The 24,874-nt window shown below is 34.3% G+C and overlaps 5 protein-coding genes across 6 annotated transcripts; 4 read left to right on the top strand and 1 right to left on the bottom strand.

The window, feature by feature from the left end:
• The first annotated feature begins 622 nt into the window (after positions 1–622).
• On the top strand, positions 623–2,530 carry LOC136803121 (DNA mismatch repair protein Mlh3-like). Its single transcript, XM_067059873.1, has 3 exons — positions 623–776; positions 1,278–2,152; positions 2,474–2,530. Exons 1-3 carry the CDS (start codon positions 623–625, stop codon positions 2,528–2,530), a joined length of 1,086 nt encoding a protein of 361 aa, XP_066915974.1.
• Positions 2,531–3,170: 640 nt separating this feature from the next.
• On the top strand, positions 3,171–6,152 carry LOC136803102 (RWD domain-containing protein 4-like). Its single transcript, XM_067059854.1, has 3 exons — positions 3,171–3,505; positions 4,592–4,758; positions 5,645–6,152. The coding sequence occupies exons 1-3, from the start codon at positions 3,313–3,315 to the stop codon at positions 5,837–5,839; spliced, it is 555 nt and encodes a 184-aa protein (XP_066915955.1). The 5' UTR covers positions 3,171–3,312; the 3' UTR covers positions 5,840–6,152.
• Positions 6,153–6,542: 390 nt separating this feature from the next.
• On the top strand, positions 6,543–10,816 carry LOC136803101 (uncharacterized). Of its 2 annotated transcripts, XM_067059852.1 has the most exons (5): positions 6,544–6,838; positions 8,002–8,188; positions 9,134–9,230; positions 9,741–9,822; positions 10,062–10,816. In XM_067059852.1, the coding sequence occupies exons 1-5, from the start codon at positions 6,621–6,623 to the stop codon at positions 10,075–10,077; spliced, it is 600 nt and encodes a 199-aa protein (XP_066915953.1). In that variant the 5' UTR covers positions 6,544–6,620; the 3' UTR covers positions 10,078–10,816. The 2 variants fall into 2 exon arrangements, with proteins under 2 accessions (XP_066915954.1, XP_066915953.1); XM_067059853.1 differs by lacking the exon at positions 9,741–9,822 and having other exon boundaries at positions 6,543–6,838.
• Positions 10,817–14,251: 3,435 nt separating this feature from the next.
• On the top strand, positions 14,252–16,430 carry LOC136803100 (DDB1- and CUL4-associated factor 10-like). The gene is made up of 2 exons (XM_067059851.1): positions 14,252–15,358; positions 15,931–16,430. The coding sequence occupies exons 1-2, from the start codon at positions 14,305–14,307 to the stop codon at positions 16,239–16,241; spliced, it is 1,365 nt and encodes a 454-aa protein (XP_066915952.1). The 5' UTR covers positions 14,252–14,304; the 3' UTR covers positions 16,242–16,430.
• A 6,125-nt stretch (positions 16,431–22,555) lies between these two features.
• On the bottom strand, positions 22,556–24,853 carry LOC136803098 (uncharacterized). The gene has a single exon (XM_067059849.1). It carries the CDS (start codon positions 24,557–24,559, stop codon positions 23,549–23,551), a length of 1,011 nt encoding a protein of 336 aa, XP_066915950.1. The 5' UTR covers positions 24,560–24,853; the 3' UTR covers positions 22,556–23,548.
• Positions 24,854–24,874: the final 21 nt, after the last annotated feature.

The raw sequence follows: 24,874 nt of genomic DNA, 5'->3' as shown, positions 1-24,874 counted from the left end.
AATAGTTTTGCACCATTTATATACAGAAAGAGTACAATCTCTAAGCTTGGATTTCGAATTTTGGTGGTGCATAGAACCCCCTCCCCCCCAGAAAATGAAAACATTCTTTGTCCCCCTTTTGTAGAATTCCCCAAAAAAAAGTATCAAAATTTTGTACAAAGTACATTTCCTCCTAACGTTAAAATGTTCACCCCTATTGCAGACCCCCCCCCACATTTTTCATTTTTTCTTTCCACTATCTTTTGCAAAAATTTTTCCAAGAAAAATCCCCAGCAGAAATAAGGGGGACAGGAAACTATGGCATAAGTTGGTTTTATTTCATCAATCCCGTCTTATCCTTCTTCAGAGATAAGTAAAATAGAAAAAGAAAAGATGGGCAGAATTACTGATCTAAAAATGATTGTTTTTCTCTTTAACCGCTAAGTAAAGAATTTAGTCCCAGTCATTGACTTCCTATTTCTTCCTATCTGTAAAAAAGGTTGATAGAAAAAAGAAAGGGTTGCCAAACATTAGACAAACTTAGGGTAGTGGTGCACTGAACATTTTGGAATGTTTTATTGGTAATAAGTTTCTTGATATTTTTCAGTGGATGATAAAATTTAAAAAAAGCAAATGATTCAAAATGACCAACGCATATTCATTTGACGGTGTTATTGTCCTTGGATTGTTGTTGATTTGCACATGTGCGTACGTTAGAAGAGTACCAAAACTTAAACAATTTTTCTTAACCGAAAAGAAAGGCTTGTGGGGTGTCTTTTACAAAGCTTCTGTTATTGGTATTCGTCTACACTGGTTGGTTGCTATATCTTGTATCACCATGGGTTTATATATTATGTTTTTAAAATAGATCTTTTGATTTAATCATCCCTGTTTTGTTTTTGGTGCTGGTTTACTGTGCATTATGAATCCATCACATTCTACACCCTCATCAGATACATCCATAAAACGAAAGACTTCTACACCAAATAGTTGTTTCAATAGCAAAATTGGAAAATTTGTTAATGTTAACCACTCAACCATTTTACCATCAACCTGCTCACAAAAAGCTTATCGGACCCATCAACCAGACTCTGCAGACAAGACTCCCCAAACTTCCAAGATTTCAATACATGACACTTTAATGCAGTCTTTTATAAAAAGACAAAGCTTGCACAATGACACCTCCACCAGATCTGATTTATCAGTAAAAGAAACAGAATCTACATGGTCTGTTTTTAGAAAATCGAAAACCCTTAGCAATGTCAATTGTATAGAACACATCAAACATTTTGATTCAGTTAACAACTCTGCTGACATTAGCCAAAACAAATTAATCAAATATAGACCAGGAACTACAGCTCCTGTAAATTCATCTAAAATTGATTGGGAGAACCCAATTCTCGGTACATCAGACCAGAGACTTCCAAGTGCAACTTCGACCAAAGTCTTATCAAGAAATAATTTTGACAGAATATACAGCTCTTTTCGATTCAATAAAGAAATGCTGCTTGGTGCTAAAGTGATAGGTCAAGTTGACAATAGATTTATAGCGTGTTTATTGCCAGATGATGCTGAGGCTGGTGAAAAAATTCTTGTTTTGATGGACCAGCATGCAGCACACGAGAGAGTTCGATTAGAAAAACTTCTAAAACAAATTGGATATTATGAACCAGAGACATGTCGACAGAATTTGAAATCGCAAATATGTTCACTCTCTCCACCCGCTGAAATGTTTTTCACTGATAGCAATATTGACCAGCTTCTTCATTTCAGCACAGAGTTCCACAAAGCTGGTATCTATTTCACCACTATGAAGACCAAAAACCACTCCAATACAGATCTTAGTCATTCTTATAGAGTACTGGTCTCCTCCGTACCATCCATCTTTGTCAATGTGTGTCAACCGCAATCTAAAGCTAGAGGTACATCCATCAATGTGAATCTCCTGAAAGAATACATACTTGAGCAAAGTAAAATGATGAGAACGTGCGCCAGTAAATGTAGTATAGTGTCACCAGTTATATTTAAGGTTTTAGCATCTTACGCTTGCCATGGTGCTATTAAATTTGGGGACCCACTTGAGCATGAAACTTGCATCAAAATAATAAACGAGTTGTCACAATGCCAGCTACCCTTTCAATGCGCGCATGGCCGACCTTCTATTGCACCTTTGGTAAGATTATCAATGCTGAAATCATTTCTTGATCGAGCTGGTTCCAAAGGTAAAAGAAAACCTAATTTACAAAATCTAAAAAGAAGAATGAAGCAGTGATGTCTTATTTGAATGAATTGTTAGCAATAATTTATTTTCCTCTTGACATCACAAAGGTTTGACCACATTTTTTTTTGAAACTTGGTTAAAAATGTTTTTCTAGAGTCCTTTCGATTTTGAGCTTTTTCAGATGATTGTTTTCGATTTTCTTCATAATTGGTAAAATGAGCTTTCTTTCACAGCAGAATTGAGATCAAACTTTTGAAATTAAATTTATTCTAGTTGGGTTTAGTTGTAGTTGATTGTAATGGTGGATTTTGTGTTTACGAAATACTTTGATATTTTATATTTATTGCCCATAATTAATTATTCCTATTTTATATATATTTTAATATCATAAAATGTTTTTAGAATATGAAATACGTTTTTTGTCTGTTTTTATAGATGAATAAAAAATTCTGAAATTCAAAAATGGTTTTGACAAGGGTCCTCAAGGCTGAAAAAAAAACAACAGATCTGTTTTGCAAAATAGGAGTTGATTAAGGTAACTTATGGGTTGGCCATGATAAGATTAAATAATGTCAATTTTCAATTCATTAAAATTGAAGATTATATATTGTATTCAATATTTAACGTGGATAGCCCAATAATCTAGGACTTTTAGGCAGTTTTTCAATCGTTTTCGACCAGCCAGCTCAGCTACTTTAAGTGGATAAATTTTCGCGTGGATTAATTTTCGCGGTTTTCGCGAATTTTGGCCCTTTTCGCGAAATTTAAATTCTCGTCTCGCGAAAATTAGTCCACGCGAAAATTTATCCACTTAAGGTATCTGAACTTGACAAGACATAAGAACTCCTTCTTATGTGGAATTCTGACCGTTTAGCCCTGATTTCAGGCACTGACCATTCGGTCATCACTCCTTATAAAGTTCGTTGTAAGCTGATTTTTAATTTTGTTTCCATTTTGATATTTTCATGACAGAAAAAAAAGAAATGATGACAATTAAATAATACAACAACAAAATACTGAGAAAAAGGATTCACAAAAAAAACCCGGCGAATAAAACCAATTTACCAAAACCACCAAACACACCAGAGAGCACCAACACACTCTCCCCCACAATGTCAAATTTCGAAGAAGAACAAGAAGAAGAGCTGGAAGTTTTGAGAAGCATCTACGAAGGAGATGAGAAATTCAATGAAATCAACACCAAATGTTTTCAATACAAATATGGCACTGAAGACAATAAGTCCATCCTCGTTGAAATCTCGTGGCCGGAAACATACCCCTCTGTTCTTCCAAATGTCAGCTTAGGTAATTTCCAAATCATTTTCATAGTTTCTAGAGGGGTCAAGGATGCTAATCAAAAATTAACCCCCGTTTTGTGACATTTTTTATGTCATCCACTATTTTGCTCATAGAATGAGGCCATCATGTGGCTTACATGTCAAAATACATCCATGGTTAAGCTGAATAATTTATCTACCTGTTGCAAAAAGAACAAAATTTTGTGGCTTCCTCTACTTAAATATATTAAAGCATGAAGTGTGAGTAAAATATGTGGCTGACAAAAAAGCCACAAAAAAGTACATTTAACAACGCAAAAGTATGTACATTTAACACTTTTTGGAAAATTCAGCCTTTCTTCTTTCAAGTCTAGAAGGTCTCGTTCAGAGATCACTTTTCAATATCGTGTGGCTTACACTTTAAAAAAAACTAGAATTTTTAAACAGCAGCCACAATTTTGACTCAAATAACAAAATTTTTTTTTTAATCATATCTGAGTTGATTTTGAGCATTTTTTACAATGTCACACTATTTTTGATTAGCATCCAAGACCCCCCCTTAGGTAAGAGGACCCCCCTTAAGTGCTTACCCCCCCTTTAGGAAATTAATTTAAAGTTTCACACCCCTCCCCCCCCCTGCCGCACGCAAACTTTATTGGAAAAGAAAAAAATTGAAATTTTGCCTAATTTAAGGAAGATCCCCCTTATCTAAGAAGACCCCCCCTCTTAGGTAAGAAGACCCCCCTCTTAACTGGCAACCCGGGGGGGGGGGGGTAGAAACTATGATTTTTATCATTTTGTGAACCACTCTCTAAAAACCGGCTGATGCAGGCTGATGATCTAAAGTATCAATTGACGTAAAATGAGCTTAGTAATAATAATAAAGTAAAGCTCAAATTGCAGATATGCTTTTAATTCGTCATCTATAATCGATGAGTAATCAGAAATTGCATCTTTCATTGTCCGCAAGCTAGGATATTTCTTATCATTCCTTTTCACTGGGAGTTCATTGGCCTCGGCCTCATTCGGGTAAGACCGATATTCCTCTAAATCTTCAAGTTTTATCAAATCTTTGGTTTTCGTGATTTTTATTTTGTTATTTTTATCATGACAGATTTGTTCCATAACAAGTACTTGCCGCCAGACTTCAAGAATGAAGTACGTGAGAAAATCCTGGAGCAAGGGCAAGATTTTCTTGATTGTGCGATGACGTACTCTTTGTTTGATTGGATGAACGAAAATGCTGACGACTTCATTAATCGAATCCCAGAGATGGAGAAGGTAATTGTTTGTTTTAGACCACAGCATGATGTGGTTTTCGTTTTGCCGCTCCGTCTTTGTAATTCTTCAAGTCCGTATTCAAGATCTACATAAGCAGGGCTATTATTGTGCATAGTTTACCGAATAAGTTAAGTCTCATTGTATTGCATTATGTAATAATAAAGTGGGCTGTGCAATAACTGATGTGATATTACACGGTTGTGAGTAACATTGACAATTATTATATACCTGTCAACCTTTTTCATCTTCCAGAAAATTTCTTACATAGGAGGGTAAACTAGCTCTGTTTGGGGGTAATTTTGAATGTCCAGGGGGTCAACTGATGCTTGTCCGGTGGTCAAAAGTCACATTTCCGGGAGTAAATTTCCAAAAAATGTTATATCCTCCACCCCCGTATTCAATTTTTTTCTGGAAAAGCCCAATATCACATCCGTTAGATGTTAGAATTTATTAGGTAGAATGTATTATTACACGCTTTGCTTCTTTGAATATCGCTCACCCTGAGTTAATAAATCGGAATATCTAATGAAAGGACATGCAATATCTGCTGAATATTGCACCATTACAATGGAGTAACTTAATTACCAGAGTAACTAATATCACGTTTATCGCTCCGTAGTACACTCTGTGCGCTTAATAAGAACATTCCGTACAGAGACCTCTGCGATGAAGTATAATTTATAAATAGCAACACTTCTCTCGTCGTCTCCCCTCTCTCACCAACACTCCATCGCATAGAAAAATCTCAAATGAGAAAAGACAATGATCACAGACACTCTACGGCAATGAATTTTGAAATCAACCGTAGATACTTGGTCTCTGTGTACTGAAAATATATTAGTTGGCTTGTAATTTTATAATCCTGCTCTGTAATCTTTCCAATCAGCGTCAACAAGTGGAGAAACCAGAACGCGATGAAAGCGATCAACCGGTGAAAGTTGAAAAACAGAGGAAAGAGCAATTAACGAAAGCACAGAAGAGGAGGATCACCGAACGAACCAATCACAAAGGAGAACGGGAACGAGGCTGGAATTGGGTTGACGTCATTAGACATCTATCGCAAACTGGAGGAGGTGCTTGAGAGTCTGTTTGTGTGAATCCATCCTCTCCTGTTTAAAACGTCCTTTCTAAAAGTCGTTCTTGGAATGGAGAAGATAATCTCGAGATTCTTTTGCGAGAAATCCGACCATCAAAATAGAAAATGATTTAGAGTTCTGACGTTTATGCTGGCGTAAACAATTTGTATGCTCATTTGTGACATTGTGACGATTTCCATGCAAACAGCCCATATATTAAATCCGGCGACTTATGCCTTGTACTATGGAGTATTTCTTACTTTTAATATACCTCGACTTTTTTTATACTTTTCAAAGTATTTTCAAAGTTTGGATTAACGGCTAAACGCTTTATTTACTTTTCTGATATTATAAACTTTTGACATCAAATTGATAAAAAAGTGCAGTAAACTATCTGTTTCAATTTTTTTTTCGTGTTTCTAGAGCTGTATATTATTAAAAGAGGGGTTTTTGGATAGAGGACCTTATTAATACGAATATATTTTTCGAATCTTAAAAAAACACGTAAACGTAGAAAATGTGTTACAGTTTCCGTTAGTTTTAATCACCTCAACTCGCAGCATCAAAAGAGGAGCCTTCGGGTCGCCTCCGACTGCAGTCGCAGACTTACTACTACTTATGTCGGGTTACGAAAACTCTACTGTGTTTCTCATAAAACTGTCTCAATAATCAATCTTTGGCAGAACAATGGATTTGAACTGTACAGTTGTATTTGTCTTCTATTTTCTCTTATTTTCCAGCAACAAAAAATAACGATAGAATATTGTGAAAGAAAGATTTTGAACCATGGAAGAATTATTTCAAAAATATCAAATGACAGAAGTGCAAAAGGGCTTAGTAAATGGCATTAAGAATATTAAGAATTTACCGACCTTCATTGAAGAGATGGATGATGTGGAACAATTGATTTGGGTCGTTGCTGTGGCAACTATTGACATGCCCAAAGAACCTACGGACAATGATTTGAAGTTTTATAAGAATGCTGTTGATGAAAGAGTTAGAAGGTTTGTGATGTTAACGTACCTCGGAAACAGGCTTTATTTTTTTGGCTCGGCCTCTCCATAAATCTTTTCAATGTTTACCACTACACTCTTTTTTTTCTTTACAAGCGTACGGCATGGTGGCCACGCTCCTGGAAATTCCTGGAATATCCTGGAATTAATGTTTTCTCCTGGAAAGTCCTTGAAACTCCTGGGATTTCTTGTAATTTTTCAAAATGTCCTGGAATGTCCTGGATATTCTAAATTCTTTGAATATATTTTTTTTTCAATCGACTTTTTCGTTTCGCATTCTAAAATTGGAAAAATCTTGACTGTAGTTGCATTCATTTTCCTTGCTGAGATAGTAATATTTTATTTTTTTATCCTGGAAAATCCTTGATTTTTTCTGTTAAATGCTATTTTGTCCTGAAATATCCTGGAATTTGATGATCTAAAGTCCTGGAAAAAGTCGAAATTTGTCCTTGAAAGTCCTTGAAAGTCCTGGAATTTGAAAAAAATAATTCTGTGGCCACCATGTACGGGAAATTCGGGCTGAGACTTATTATGCTTAGCAAATCTTCATTTTCAGCCTCAAATTATGTTTTTTCAAAACACGTTAATTTTGGCTGATTTTCATTTTTCCCTTATTATGAACTCATCCACTCTGATAGTCAAAACACTTAAAAGTTTTGTTTTTAAACAAGAGTGATATCGTTTACTTACTCATCAATTTCAATTTACAAGCTTTTTCACATTGGATTGACACGGATGTGGAGCAAGATTGGTCAGAAAGAGGAAAAACAAAACATTTTTTGCTTATATCAGCATAATATAACAAAAGGCAGACACTGTCCTGATATGAAATATGTGTCTGATATGAAACGGGAATACTTATGTAAAAATATAACCTTTAAGGATCATTGTTTCGTCTATCTCCCTGTATCATTGATAACATTTTCAAAACAAAATTTGAATGATGAATTTTCCTAGTTTTGAGCTACGCTAAGCATTTTTTCTGCAAATTTAAGCCACAGTATACCTTTAAACAATATGCTTATATAAAAAATAATTAGAACCAGAAAAAGGAGACTGAAATTCACAAATCTAATGTCCATAAAAAACATTGCAAACATTTAAAGCGTTGCGTGGACGTTGAAACGACTCATGGTTTTATCTTTCATTATTAGGCTTGAAGAAGCAGAAAGGCGTTACAAATGGTTTTCATTGGAGTGGAACAAAACATCAATGCGTCGCTTGATAACAAATTGGTTTTGTGGTATAATGGTCATCGACCCAAACCTCAAGACCAAAGATGGCTCACCAATGCAATTCGTTTATGAATATTACGGACCAGAATCAAAATATCCTGACAAGGTTTGATCCATTTTGACCCTTGGTAAACTTGACCTTAAAATGACACTCCTCTTGTTTTTCTGGCTTTCTTTCGTTATTCGACTTATACGTAAATAGAGGTATTGTACTATTCCTATTTCTCGGTTGAATATGACACAGATCTTTCTTGACTGAGAGGTCTGAGATAGACTTGCGTCAAATTCTCTGAATAACCCTCTCTCGCCAAAAAATATAAGATATGAATACATTTAACGTTTCTTTTTCATTGCCAAGTTGCAAAAACTTTCAATATTCAGATTCTCATCAACCATTGTATTTATCAAGAGAAACCCAACGGGTCGTCGGGTCGAGCTTCCTCCCTTCTTTTTCTTTTTGGGAGTTGAACAAGAAGTAGAAAAGAGAGAAACGTTTCAAGGGCAAGTCTGGGACAAAGATATTTTCTGAGAGGGACTTGAAGTTCAACAAAAAAAACATAAAAATAATGTGGAACTGGGTTAGCAATAGTTTTGGCAAATCTCATCACGTTAAAAAGATTGATTTGCAATTAATTGAATATTTAGCTTAATCACCTTTCGTGGTTTATTGGTAATGCTAGACATACCTACATATAACTCTTAAAAGAAATGACACTTAGGCTAAAAATTAGAAAAAAGGGACTAAATGGACGAGTGTTTTGGGCGAGACGTCGGTAGCAGTTAAATTTATGCATTTAAAGTTCAGTCTCCACTTTCGAGCAAAATGAGCGAAAACTTTTTAACGCTTTTGTAAGGTCATTGATCGGTTGAAAAATGAAGCAATTCCATTGGTCAAAATTGTTCGCGCGAAACTCTTTTATGACGTAATCTTTTCTTGAGGCAAAAAAATTTGATAAAAAAATTGTCACCCATTTCGCGTGAAATTGGAGACCAGCCTTAACTGATGTATGCTCCTCTTTAATGACTGAATTTCATTTTCTGTATTGTCTAGGAGCATCAAACAGATGCTTGGAAAAAAGAAGGGATTGACTTTTATGTGTTGATGGCTCGAAGCATTTGTAGAACATACCCTGAAGCTACTTCGAAAGGTCAGTATTGCAAAAGTCATGGGAATTAGCTTTTATCACGGAATTCCGTACTTTTATTCATTATATTCACGACGTAATGTTTTCTAAGGAAACGTGTGTGAACCATCCGGTGTCCCTAATAAAAATTCATTATATTAATCATAATGACATAATATTTTCTACGGACCCCGGCTTTTGCCAGTTGTGGCAAATTTGAGCTAGAGAGAATTGCCACTACTGACCAAATCCAGTGTCCTTAGAAAACATTACATAATGACTATCATGAATCTTTAGGAACACCGGATGGTGCACACGTTCAACAACAGGCTACCAGTCAAGGTTATGTTCAAATTAGCCGATCGTCGGTTGTTTAGCCGCAAAATACAACACAAATTTTTACCAATTATCATTGCTTTTCACGAAATAAATATGATGGACAGAATTCGTTTTACTTCACTAAAAAAGTGGTCAAATTGCCCAGTTTTCTTTAAATACAGACCTTTTTATTTCATAATACTCATTTATTTCCAGGTATTGTATCATTTTCCGACATGTCGGCTTTTGATTGGGAAAAAATACGACATGGAAACGAAAACACGTCATTCAGAAATCGGTTCGTTGATTCCTAACAAGTTAACTCGCATGATTACTGTGCGTCCCGACGATAAAATGAGAGGTTTTTATAAAGACATGACTCCAAGAGTAAGGAAAAAATTTGGATTTGTTGTTTATGAGGACTTTGGAACCGCCATCGAGGCTGAAGGTGATCTTCTACCTGGAGAGATGCCACATTTTGTGGGCGGTACATTGAGGGTGGATATTTTGAAATGTTTGAAGCATTTATTTTCACAGGAACCAGACGCTTTGAAATTATTGTTGGAAACTTTTGACGAGATGGAAAAAGCTGGTGAAATACCACACCCCAAACACATGGAGTGATTTTTTTAGCTAGCTACGTGATCATTCGGGGTTCAGACATCAAAGTTTCGATAACTCAGGGAAAATGGAGGAGTTAATTTTTTCAGATCACTCGCATATAACAGAATTGTTTGTAATTTAGGGTCTTGTTAAACTGATTTCATAGCCCTTTTTTGCTTGTTTTTTGTCGACTGTTACGCTTCTTATGCGCATCAAAGAAAAAGTTTCTTGATAAACATTGAATTTCATGTATGAAATAAAGGTCCGAACCAAACGATTTGAATTCGAAATCTTCTTCAACCGAGGGGGGGGCAATGAATGAAAAAGTACCTACGTACTTACCAGGGGGTATAGCTATTTGCGTACGCTTGCGTACAGGGTCTTTTGTTTCTTTTGCTAAAAATATTAGAAAAAAGAATTCAAATCCAGTGCCTTTATAACTGTCGATTTTTCTCTGTGTGGGTTCAATTTTGAGACCCTATTTTTCGTCTTAATTCTATTGCCCCTCCCTGGGGAACTATTCTATCCTAGTAGAGTATTTTTTGCTTCATTTTTTTTAAATCATCCTTTTTAAGTTTTTTTAAGTTCACTTATATATGTTTTGTAAGTCAAGTTTTATTTGGTATTATGAATTAATTTATTAATGTTTAATTGGTGTATAAATGTAATTATTATTTTACTTCTTTTGTTCCCTCCTTGCTTCTTTTGTCTTATATTTCAAGAAATGAAATCTCTTCGTCAACCTCGTCCCCATGACGATTTGCTTTTTATATAGGATGTAGCAAATGGATCTTTTAAAAGACATTGACCTTCTTATATATATAAGCCATTTATCATCTGTATGTTTCCTTTTTCTCATTTTTATCCAGCCCAATCTTTACCATTCACTATGACTTCCATTTGCATCAGCCATTTCTATCTTTTTAATTTTTCAACTGACGAGTTTCGAAAAGCATACAGAGAAACGTATAAACTCATCTCACAATGAGGTAATGTTTTTATCGATCCATGCATCTGATTGGTTCTTAGTAGCTGTGACATCAATGCAGTCTCTCTTTGTTGTGTCTCATGGGATTGGATATTGAGTAGATAAATGCGAGCGTAACTGTTCTGCTGTCCGTTGTGTGGTAGGTGTTGTTGACAGTGTTATAATAAGTAAGTTTATCATTCTCTAGTTCTTCCTTGGAAATTTGTTGATCATTTCCTTTGTGTTTTTGTTATTCATACAGTTGACGCTCTCTGATTCAAGTTTTAAGAGGATGTTACAGCCGTGTGTAGGCAGCACATAGGACGTAACATATTGGCACTCCTTCGCCATGTTCCCCCAATTGTTTTGTATCGATTTTTTAATTAGGTTAATTATGCCGCTAATTTTGCCAGTCTTTGTATAGTCCTTTGAGCATTGGGTCTCATTATCTCGCGTTTGGGCTTCTTTGTACTTTATTCTTTTTTATTGTCTATCTTTATTGATTCCTTAGCGTCTTTATTGGTTATGCCATCTCTTGGGATATTAAAGTTTTTTCTGTAGTGTTTTGACAACATTTCTGATTTTATTATGAAATTATTTTTTGTAAAGTAGCTACTGTCTGTGCATGTGAACTGACGTGTTGGGTGGTACCGTCTAGTGGTTTTTAGACAGTGATTTTAGTAAGTATTTTTGTATTTTTTTTATTTGCTTAGCTTAGATTATTCTATGTAACAGTATTTGCCCCCCAAAACGTAGCTCAAATTTAATATTGCTCTCAAATCTAGAGGAAAAGAGGTTTTACAAAAATTTCTCGAGATGTCTTTAAGATATGACCACAGCTTTTTCTATACATGAATGGGACTATTTTCAAAAGACATTGATTTTCAGACACTTGATTAAGACGTTGTTAAATCTAAATTGTCATTTTGAAAATTTCTAAATTTTCAGTTTGGACTTTGCAATATCGAAAATCTTGAAATATTTCATAAAAATCATAAATTTTACATCTATCGGGTCGTAAATTTAAGGGTAAACACAAATATGTTCATAGTTTTTCCTCCTATTACCACTGGGCTTAATAATTTGATTTTAACTACACCTCCGTTTTGGGGGCCCCAAACCCGCATTTTGATAACCAGGGGTATACTGTAAAAATTTTATCAAAAAAATTTATTTACAAAGCCCTCTAAATCACATTTCAAAACTATGGTCAAAATTTTGTATTAATATCTTAAAGATATCTCGAGAAATCGCTAAAATTGCAAACCTCCGTTTTGGGGGCCATTAGAAAAAAGCTACCTATCTTTAAGCGATTGAAAAATATTTTTGAAATTGAACATTTTGAAAAAGAACTGTCGGGAAATAAAGTAGAGATGTTAAAGTTTTGCATGCAAGAAAAATTTTTGTAAAACCTCTTTTCCTCTTCTAGCTTTGAGAGAAATTTTAAATTTGATCGCCGTTTTGGGGGCCACATACTGTAACTGAAACTGAAAATATTAAGCTTTAAAGGTATTTTTCTCCTATATTTTGCAAAAAAATCACAGAATTTGCCATTTTTACTGATTCAGCGAAAAAAAAATTATTTATTGTTAATTTTTTGTTATAAACTATTAACTCAAGCTGATAGGAATGGAATTCCAAAATTCTTTGCTGTTTCTCATATTCAGAATTTTCGGTTTTATCAATGCTGACTCAAGGGCCCCAAAATACTGGTTCGAAAGCAGCCGGCGAGGCGAGCTTTTTTTCCGATGTGTTCTGAGAGCATGTTTCAGCTAGAAATTTTGATCTGTTCTGATCAGATCTTCGAAAATTAATCAGCTAGAAATGATGATGTGTTCTGGTGAGACAGGGGTATAATCAAGGTCATCTACCGTGTTCTTGTTGTCTAGGTAACCCTAGAAACCTTCAGAACACATCTTTTAAGTAGACAGGGGTATAATCAAGAGAAAATTGATGTAATCTTGTTGCCTAATAACCCTAGAAATTGTCAGAACACATCTTTCGCGGAGCAAAACAAATATCGTACAAGTTTATCGAGGCAAACAGCTTTTCCTAGATTTTAGAACACATCAAACCATAAAGTAATGATAAGTTTAGGGAGACAAATAATGCAAAAAAGGTTTCCTAGAGATCAGAACACATCATTTATATAAAAAAATTGAAGGTCATGACATGTGCTCAAAATTCTGTTCTATTCGTTGGGTAGGGGCATCAACATAGGAGTTGGGTTTTCATTAGACAGGAGACCCGTCCTGTATTTTAATAATCTGAGAATGAGAAACAAGCTTGATGAAAATCCTGGCCTCGAAAATGTACAAAAGAAGGAAAGGAAAGAGATTTCGGAAAGTGGATTTTCTGGTAAAGTTTCTTTCTTCAAAGAAGTAAATAAACGTGAGATAGGCTACCGTATTTGTCCAATATCTTTATAATCTGATGTATACAGAGTGGTATGACCTGTGAGGCAGATTTCTTTTTCAAACTTCAGCGGTACACCTCCGTCGGTCGGCAAGGGTAGTACCCCCCCCCCCTTGGCTAGCACAATCATGGTCGTAATATTTGAGAAAACGAAATCTTATAACCACACCATAAACAATGAGGAAGCGCTCTAAATTAGGTTGGAAGGGTAGAGTTTTAACTCTGGATAAGACTTAGCTTAGGATCTAAGGGGCCAAAAGCTCAAGAATATATGGTCAACCCATCCCGAATTGAAATACTCGCATAAATTTATCTATTAGAATTAACCAAAAGCGACTTTCTTGCCCGAAATCCAAATTTCGAAAAACAAGAAAATAAGCTAAATTCTCAATTTATTTTGGCCATGATTGCAGCTTCAAATATTTCGGCTTTTTATCTCAATTTATGTCCAAAATACCTCAGATTTGGTATTCAAATACCATGCATGGGCCCCCCATGCATCTGTAGACATATATTTTAATGCCGAAAATGCCTCTTGTTTTATAGATTATTGGTTGCTTTAATTTGATTTTCATCACAGTTTTGTCAAAATTTTATTGATTATTTCATTTTATTTTATTGACTTAAAAACTTATGCCTAGTTTCGTTAAAAAAGCCAGTTAGTTAACTCGTTAACTGGGGGGTCCTGGCAAAATATCTGAAAAATATTTTTATCTCCATTGTTTGTTACCTCCGTAGTTTTTCTATATCTGGTATTTTGATCCCGCTGTCCAATATGTAAACATTCCATTCAAGATGGCGGACGAAAAAGCTGAAAAATCTAAAAAGTGTAAGAAACACAAGCTTGAGAATGATGAAAATCCTGGCCTCGAAAATGTACAAAAGAAGCAAAGGAAAGGGATTTCGGAAAGTGGATTTTCTGGTAAAGTTTCTTTCTTCAAAGAAGTAAATAAACGTGAGATAGGCTACCGTATTTGTCCAATATCTTTGAGTTATCGAAAGAAGATTGAATCCTCATTTGATTGGTTTCTTCCTATCGACAGTGTAAAAGGAACAATAAGTACCAGAAAAATAACTGGACATGGAGCAGTATTCAACCTTGAGTTTTCACCAGATGATAAATATCTTGTTGCTGCTTGTGAGATGCACTCTGCAATGTTGTTTGATCCACACAGTCAAAAGAAAGTCGGTGATATTATGCATGCTCACACAGATAGTGTAAATTGTGTTACCTTCTTGGATATAAGAACATTTGCTACCTGCTCAGATGATAAAACTATTTCTTTATGGGATATCAGAAATACAAAAAAAGATCTAATGACCTTAAAGGGACACAAAAATTGGGTGAAAAGTATAAATTTTTTTCCAGAATCAAAGCAATTGATATCTTCAGCATTTGATGATACTGTTCGTGTTTGGGATATAAACAAATTTCGTAAAAATAAACCAGTCAAAGGAAAAAAGATAATGAACATCCCATACTTAACAAGGACTAAAATTTCAGTTGATAAATTTGGAAAACCAAAGTTAATAGCAGCGACAACAACAGGTGTCCTTTTTGTGGTACACAATCTTTGTTTAAAAACATTGATGCTTGACACGTGTCTTTCAATGAGAGATTTGCACAGTGCCAACTTCAATGAAAATGATTTTGCAGAACTGAATCAAAACAACATTAACATGGGTGAAGAAAACAGAATAGAGTTTATACCAACATTTGCTCCAGATACTGTTCCATGGTGTATAGCTTCTGTACAAGTCCACCCAAAGATTGACTCCATTTTGTCGAGATATACAACAAGAGGTCAGGATAATGATGAATGGACAACTGTGCACACTTTGAAAGAAGGTAAGAAAAAAGATATACCTTTAAGGGAATATTAATTAGACAATTGATTGTTGACAAATCAGAACAAATGTATCTACTGTGTTTTAAAAATAAATCAATACACCTTTTTTCCTGAGTTTATTTCGACTTTTTGACTTTGTATCACCAAAAGCTTCAAAAGTATCAAGTTCTCGTTTCAAACTGGAGAGGTCGAAAAAAATCGATAAACTTGCGAAAGGTGTATTCAGATTTTATTGTTGTTATTGTTGACAACCATAAATTCTGCTTAACATCGAAATCTTCTGCTATGCCACTGATTTGTTTCAATTACAATTAGATCAAAATTTTGTGATTGAATAAATCAGATTGATTGATTTATTCTTAAGCTGACTTTTGGATTGTTAATCGTAAACACTGTACAATTTGTCCATTTTGATTGTTAAGTTTTATCTTTTAGTTCAAAGCTTTCAGGGTTGTTTAAATAATGTGAAATAAAATATGACAATGGATTATTAAATTAACCAATTGTTTGAGAATAAATACAGGTATTTATATCAAGAAATGAGTTTTATTTATGGAATTTTATTTTTTAGAAAACTCAAGTAAAGACGATGGGTTTTATGAACTCGAAAGCTATATTGAGGAGTCAAACTTGAATTCAGATTATATCAAAGAGCTTTGTTACAACAACGATGGAAGACTTGTATGCTCACCTTTTGGCAACGGTGTTAGAATATTATCTTGTTACAAAGATGACTTTTCAAACAAACAATCACTGAAAGAGATAAAGTATATAACTGGTCATCGAAATACTGTTTTGACTACAAAATTTGCAACACATCTGAATATGTTTGCATCAGGGTGTCTAGATGGGCAAGTTTCCTTTTATAAACCTAAATTTTAATTTTGGAACCCCTTTCTTTATAAAAAATTATAACTTTTTGTTTTAGATACTTTTTTGTATAATATTTTTAAGTCGTTTATCCATCACACTTTTTCCAGTTAAAACAAAGTACACAATTTTTTAAGAAACTAGTTTTATCAAGCAGCCTCAATGTTTCTAAAGAAATCGGCCTTTTGGACTTTAAATGTTTCTTACATGTTTCTAAACTTTTTGACATAATAAATCATCCTGATGGGAAGACTGGATTGGAAGGTTCTTAGAAAAACCGAATTAAAAAATGTTATTTTCTCATTCTCAGCCTCTTTTTTTTTTTTTTTTTTTTTTTTTTTTTTTTTCTTTATTGAAACATAAATCACAGGGTACATTACGAAAATATACTACAAAATACTACTAAACATTAATATAGTTCCTCCCTCCGCTAGAAACTTAAGTTATATCGCCAGAGGTAAGACTATGAAGAAAGGAAAAAGTAAAACAAGGTGTGACGTGGAGCTATGGTTGTAGCAGACTAAAATAACGCACCGCTGAACCTTCCAGATTCATGGATATATTCAGCGACAGAAAGAATTATAGTTTGATTTAAAATTAAAGTCAAGCTTACATCACCGTATAATAAAAGCTGACAAAAATAAGAAGGATTTAGTGGGAGGAAAACAATACCTAAGTATTGTAGTTTGTCGAATAGAGATTGTCTCGCATGGGAATATATAGAGCAGTGCAGAAAAAAGTGCTGAGTTAGTTCGGCAACCACAGAATTGACAGAAAGGGTCTAAAGTATCACGAAAACTATGCCTAAATTTGTGCTCGTTGAGATGACTGAACCCTACCCGAAGTCGATTTAGAAAGACTACACCTTGATTGTCAGAAACATAAAAAACACGAGATAGTTTGGGTCTCAAAAATTTTAAAATCGCTTTCTTAAAAGTCTTAACAGAAGGTAGATCTCTTATATTCACGTCCAGGATATTCCACTGTGATTTATTCAGCTCTTCAGATTCAGCCTCTTAGATGTTTCTTAGTTTTTAGGCATTCTGAGCCTCATGTTTCTTAAAAGTGTATTTCTTAAAAAAAATGTGTATTAGTTCTGACTGGAAAGTCTTCTAAAAAAACCTGGTTTTGCGATGCACTAAGGCTGGAAATTTTGATTTGCCGTCAACTGACCGACTCTTCTCTAAACTTGCCGACCTAAAAACTTTTGCTATTTCGACAAAAATATTTTTTTTCTTCAAAAATTACAAAATGTAGACAAAAATTCCATAAATGACCAAATTAAAAAAATTTCTGACCGACTTATACCTTCCTCCATGCAAAATCTAGGGTCGGGTGACAGCTAACCAAAAAGTCCAGCCTAAGGAGTAAGAGCTAGGTGACATACATTTATCTAATATAAGCATCTAAACTTCTAGAAGAAAGAGACGATTTTAAGGTTCTATTGTTCAAAATAAAGTATATTGATAACCATAATGAGTAATTATTTTACACGTGCAAAATTTTCATTGTATAATATGCGAAAGCTTATTCGTAAGAATTGGATTGGGTCTCATGGTCAAGCAAAAAAAAATCAAAAGTGAGTCTTTCCAGCGAGATTTTAAGCCAAAAAGTCAAAAAAAATGTAAAACAGTCCGCCAGATTTTCGTTGTTTTTGCCAGGTAAAAAAGAATGAAGCAATGTTATTTGGGTTTCTACGATGGCTCTGAAAGCGGTTTTATTCTCTTTTTCAAAATTTCTCCGTTCCTTTTAATGAAAAGGAGAAGTGAATATTAAAAGGTGAATTTTTTTCTCCTTTTAAATTTAACACAAAAGGTGAATTTTTTTCTCCTTTTAACACAAAAGGTGAATTTTTTTCACTTCACCTTTTGACAAAATGGAAATGGGAATTCTAAGGGAATGCGCACGTGTGTGGACAATCATTCGTGTTGAATATGAACAGTACTAGCTAATAGCCAGGCCATGGCATGATAACCTTTATTAGATTTCCCAGAAACAAAACGGACCGCATTTAGAGTGAGGAAGGGAAAAATGAAGTAAAGCCGAATGATAGAAGTGAATCTCCTATGTAGAATTTGAAGCAAATTGTTTTCTACATAAGTTGCGCGGGCCGCATGGTTTTCGTTTGTCTGTACACAAACCCAATATCTATGGCTAATTTCAAAATTCATTGGTACGCTACGTTAATCGTGAGATACACTCTGGTACAGAGTAGGTTTTCGCACAAACGCCAGATTAAAGATGGTCCGAAGACATCGGGAAATACTAAGCTTTTCCTCATCAACTCACGATTAAGGTTAAGGTTAAAATTCAAGGTTAAAATGCATGATGACTAGTCTAAAAATCCTAATCCAAGCGATAAAAAAATTCTCCTTTTGACAAAAGGCGAAAAAAATTCTCCTTTTGACAAAAGGTGAAAAAAATTCACCTTTTGACAAAAGGTGAAGTGAAAAAAATTCTCCTTTTGACAAAAGGTGAAGTGAAAAAAATTCTCCTTTTGACAAAAGGTGAAAAAAATTCTCCTTTTGACAAAAGGTGAAAAAAATTCTCCATTTGACAAAAGGTGAAAAAAATTCTCCTTTTGACAAAAGGTGAAGTGAAAAAAATTCTCCTTTTGACAAAAGGTGAAAATAATTCTCCTTTTGAAATTCACTTCTCCTTTTGTTAAACAATAGAACCTATTGCTTGTTTTAAAAGGAAAAGAGAATTTGAAATGGAGAGGAAATTCTCCCTCAGAGCCATCGTAGGTTTCAAACATTTTTTTTCTCAAAATGGTAACTTCGCCAAACGCTCCTAGTCTACTTCACTGGACTCAGCGTCATAAAAAATCATTAGAAAGCAAAGTTCAGCCAGAAGTAGACTCTAGTCTATAGAATTACCAGAAATAACCTAAAGTCAATTAGAAATATTTTTTAGGGGGGAATTTAACAGTGACAAGTTTACAAAAATAAATTTCGACTGTTTTTCCAAAAGATTAGTAGAGGCCACTATGTCTTCCCGTGTGCAGCAGCTTGTGCAAAGGGATTTTATGATTGAATATTGTTCCTTGAATGTAGAAGATCAAAATTTGAGAGGTGGGGCCGGGTGTGACTACCCGTTGCCATGGTAACTGACGTCATTGGTTACTATGGCAACCAAAATAAAAAGTCGTCAAAATTGAAAATTTTTTGTTTCAGTCGAAAGAGCATGAAAAACTGATAAAGAAAAAGGTCACAACCTATATCTGAAAATGAATATATCAGGAGATATTAAAGAAATAAGGCAAAATGACGTCATAAAACGATGACGTCATCGAAAAATAAAAATTTGCCAAAATCATTTTTTGCCTGTTAAAGGTTGGAGCTTGCCCAAACACATTACAGGCAAAATTTAAAAATATCAATTTTGGCTCATAGACTTCTTAAAAAGGATTTTCAGACTTTTTCGTAATAATATTTTTTGTCCACTGGAAGGTACTCTTTCCAAAAAACCAAAAGTTTTTGAATTTTGGCAAATTTTTATTTTTCGATGACGTCATCGTTTTATGACGTCATTTTGCCTTATTTCCTTAATATCTCCTGATAAATTCATTTTTAGATATAGGTTGTGACCTTTTTCTTTATCAGTTTTTCATGCTCTTTCGACTGAACCAAAAATTTTTCAATTTTGACGATTTTTTATTTTGGTTGCCATAGTAACCAATGACGTCAGTTTCCATGGCAACGGGTGGTCACACCCGGCCCCACCTCTCAAATTTTGATCTTCTACATTCAAGGAGCAATATTCAATCATTAAATCCCTTTGCACAAGCTGCTGCACACGGGAAGCTTTTTCGCTACATAGTGGCCCCTACTAGATGATGAATCCAAATATGGAGTTATTTTTGAAATTTTCTTCTACAATACAATGGTATAAAATGACCCAAAATCCATCATATTTCCTTTTGATTTGACTTAATTAAACATAAGCTATCCCAGTAAATATACATTCTTTTAAACCAGGCCCACAAGATGGGTCCTGAAACGTACTAACTAAAAATTATTAATTGTATGTTAATAGAGTTTCGTTGGCTAGAGGGAATGAGAGGGTAGGGAAGCATCCGAGTTAGGTTAATGAATTAATGGGGAATCTGTACTGATTTTACTTTAGCTGTAAGTGCATACAAACTTTTGCGAGCAGAAACTTTTACTTTACTCGCTTTTACTTCAGCCCTTTCGTCGCTAACACTAGTGACCCTAGGGGCCGTGCCGTCCACATAGTACGTAGTACGCATTAAATGGGGGAGGCGGGGGTCTTCTCAAAAGCGTATGCTTGAGTACAGGGGGAGGGGAGGGGTCAAAGAAAAATGTACACACGCAGAGAAAATTTTTTCATAGCCCTTTTTCGAATTTTGTTTTAATATCATTTAGGGAGTGGTCAGAAAGTATCTACTGTCTACTAACCTTTTTAAGAAAAGCTGAAAATACAGTGCTTTTAGCGAACAAAGTGGTTGAAAATTGAAAATTTTTTACTGACGGCGCAAACCATGGTTCTCTGATAATATTATTGCCTTTATTTAAAAACAACTCAAAATATTACTCATGTGATATTAAGATATCGTATATGCAAAGAAAAGAAAAACGTTTAAATTCCATATGATTCAGGCATTGAAAACCTCATTTCTGGGCAGAATCAGTTCGAAAAAGCGCTATGTTTGAAGGAAATCAGGAGCCCAAAATCGAAATTTTCTCCTGTCGGCGCAAACCATACTCACAATCTGGAAATTTACTGCAGTTAAACCCGATTTATATGTGAAAAGCCGCCCTTATCCAAAAGTAGGTATAAGTACTCTCGGGTACCTTAAAGCCGCCCCCCCCCCCCCGCTAATTAATTTTTCGAAAATTTTCCACCCAGGACATTCTTATTCCAACCCCCCCGCTTATTAATTTTTGGGAAAATGTTTTTGAAAGTTCCCTCTTTTGTCCTAATTCTGCTGTATTAGCCTCCTTTTCAAAAAATTTCCACCCAGGACATTTTTATTCCAACCCCCCCCCGCTTATTATTAAGTTTTGAGATTTTTTCCAACCCCCCCCCCCCCCCCCCCCCCCCCCCCCCCGCTTATTCCAACCCCCCCCCGGCTATTAGGTACCCGAGAGTAAGTACGATACATGTTTTTTTTATAAGCAAGTGTATGCTCCTTGGTTAGGCTCGTGTATGCTTAAGTTCTCAAAGCATCCAGGCATAGATCTGAGTCTTCGTATGCTTATAAGCGTTATGCTTATAAAAAAACATGTAAGTATAACCCTCACCTTATTAATCAGTCAATTCGAGTGCAGGGGAAAATATTTTAGCAAGGTAGCTCTAATGTCACTAGTCATAATTTATCAATAAGAAGCCATTATATCAAATGGTTTGTCATGGGTTTGTCAACAATTGATGTTTTACCAAATATACCTTAAGGGAACTTATTTTGGCGAACGAGCTCGAAATTCCCCAAATTTAGTTCCCACTGATGACCAATAGGGTCACTGATGACCCATTTTGAAAAGCTGTACATAGAATAGAAAAGCATTGAAAAGACCAGACTGATATTATACTCAAAAGAAATCTAAAAGCTCCTATCTGGATATTTAGAAAACTTTTGTGATAATTTCAACTTTTAAAAAGAGTTTGGTAACTAGTAAACTAAGCCAAAGTTTCAGCTATTTTTCAAAAGTTACATGACAAAATTGTGACATCACTAACAAAAAAGATTTTTATGAATGAAAAGGAAAATATTTTCAATATATATCAACATAAAGTTAGTTCAACATTTTTTAAATCACTTGGATGAAAAGTTATGGAGCCTCTAATATCCGGGTCACCAGTAGCCCGGGGTCCACTTTAAAGCTTTTTTTATAGACTGGATGGCGCGATTAAGTGGCCCGGTAGTATATGGTAATCTGCTTTTGCTTAGGCGGACTGTAAAACAGTCCGCCAGATTTTAGTTGATTTTGGAAGGTAAAAACAGCATGAAGCAATATTTTTATAAGAGAATAAGGGATCGCAAATCTGTTAATCGTGTTTGTTTCTCATTTTTGATTATATCTTTCAACTCCAAGTAGCTTTATTGTTATTTGGATTTTTATATATTTTTTCTCAAAATGGCGACCTCGCCAAATGCTCCTAGTCTACTTCACTGAACTCAGCGTCATAAAAAATTATCAAAAAGCAAAGTTCAGCCAAAAGTAGACTCTAGTCTAGGTCACCAGTGAACCAACTAAAGAGTTAAAGAAAACATTTTGTTGATAAACTAACAGTTGAAAAACAAAATCATTTGAAATATATCCGCTCTAATATAAAACATTGAAAAGATTTATGTTGAAAGAAATTGTCATGGATTATAATCCATATAATAATTTTTATAAAGATAAAATCTTAAAATAACAAAAGAGCAATAAAATAAATAAATAGTCCGGATTAACTTCCTCAAGTGCTGAGCGTTTTTGTTGATCATAACAAATTCTTATGCTTAAAAATTCGAAACCTAATTGATTCTACGTTGGAAGCATGTTTGTGCAAAAATTTAACAATCATAATTACATCATGAAAAGAAAAATGTTATTAAAAACGAAAAAAATTCAATCTAAAATATTAAATGTAAAACAAATATAATTACAATAAAATGTACAAAGAATTAAAACCCCTTTAAAAATTGAAATCAATAAGAATCAAAACATCTAGATCGAGTTACAATATTGACAAAGAAGCATACCTATGCAATACCATTTTCTCATATAAAATCAAAAAATACTGTACGAAAGATGAAGAATTTAAATAACAGTATTATAGTACAAAAATATACTTTACATTTAATTGTAAGAACCTAAGTTAATTGTATTTTAAATCCCAATGATTTTTAAAATGAATGAACTTTTCAGTATTGATGTATATAAATCAGTTTAATTGATTACCAAAATTGTATCTTTTGGCAGACTTACCAGAAATCCAGCAAAAAAGCCAAGATTTATTTATCTACCGACACAGACCAACACCAAATTAAATTCTCACCAAATCAGATTTCATTTAGTTTTTGAACTTTTCCAACTCATTATTTTCAATTTTTATTTCTGCCAAAAATTCTTGTATTGTATTTTTTTTCTTAAGAAAAATTCTTTTCCCCAATTGCAAATCACTTTGATAAATTTTCACATAATTTCAGTTATCTCCTAGAAGTTTTTTGCCAAAATTAAGATCTCAAATTTTTCACAAAAAAGTAATTTTTCATGAAGATGCCCAAAATTTGTGAAAATTGCAAAAATTAATTCACCTAAAACTTAATTGACTTTGGTAGCATGCCCTGATATTGATTTTTAAGCAAATCATTCTCTATTCTTTCTTTCTAGAAGTCCTAATTCTTTGATCTTTTTGTATTGGTCTGGTATTTCCATTAAAGCGTGAAGCGCAAATGTCAATTCTGGAGATTTGGTTGATTTTTTTGTACATTCACTGTAATCAACAAATTGAAAATTGTCAAAAAGTCGAGATGGTAGTTTCTCATCATAAGTCACCATATTCTCCCAAGGACCATCTCCCACCCCAACAACAATGATTGAAAGAGGATAGTACGATGCTCTAATAATGGCTTGCTTTGTGATATAATCTGCTTCTTCTTCAACCTGTCCGTCAGCAACAATAATCAAAATATGATATCCTTCGCACTTTTTTGTAATTGCAACAGCTTTTTCAATTATTGGAACAAAGCTGGTCGGGCCACTGAGTTCCACCATTTTTACAACATTTTCATAGCATTCTAAAACATGTAAAAAACCTTTACAAGGTGATTCATCAGGTGTGAAACTGAAAACAGCTTTATCTTTTGTGGTAACATCCCCAAAACCATACGCTGGAATCAGATTATCATCGTCAAATACACTTAATGTTGATGCTATAGATGTGATGACTTTTTGATATGGATTCTTTTTACTTTTGGATATTGTGTGAAGTGATTTACGATCAAATGAATTCCTCCCTTGCCACTCATTTGAAGCTGTGAAATCTACACCAACTATTATGTTGCTTGAATCCAAACCAGCAGCTTTGATGGCTTCTGATAACTCTGAGAAATCTAAAAATCTGTCACTAATAGCATCAATATGGGGAACGTCATGCTCTTCCAAATCTAATACCTTCAAGGTAGCTTGAAACAGACTGCTTGATCTGAATTTTTCAGAACATTTGTCAGCCAATTGCTTTGCTTTGCTTTCTTGTGAGCGAAGGAATGAAAAATGATGAAAAAGTTTGTCCCAAAATATGTTATCTCGAAAAAGAAGTCGATAAGATATCAATAAGATGAATATCAAAAAGAGGAATGTCAACGATTGCAAGTCCATGTTTTCGCTAAACTTCTGGATTTTAGCAGCTGTTTATTGTTGCTTGTTGGTTGTTTTCTTGAGACATAATCTCTTACAATAACAAGGTAATTCAGCGACAGTGTAAACGCTCAGCACTCAAATAATGCTTTTGGCATAAAAAGCAAGCAGACATGTATGTCTGAGAGTTTCCTATCCCCTCTCAGTTCTTCTTTCCTGCAGTTGCAGACCCAAAACCACCAAACACCGACTAGTCGTACTTTCGTCGCTTCCTTTTACAACAAAGTTTACTAAAATAATTATACGGAAGCCGAAGGTTAACATTGAAGCTTCCGT

The sequence above is a fragment of the Clytia hemisphaerica genome, unplaced genomic scaffold (assembly GCF_902728285.1).
Source record: "Clytia hemisphaerica strain Z4C2 unplaced genomic scaffold, Clytia hemisphaerica genome assembly, whole genome shotgun sequence".
In the NCBI taxonomy this organism is placed as follows: Eukaryota; Metazoa; Cnidaria; class Hydrozoa; order Leptothecata; family Clytiidae; genus Clytia; species Clytia hemisphaerica.
This window is presented reverse-complemented; position numbering and strand designations above follow the sequence as displayed.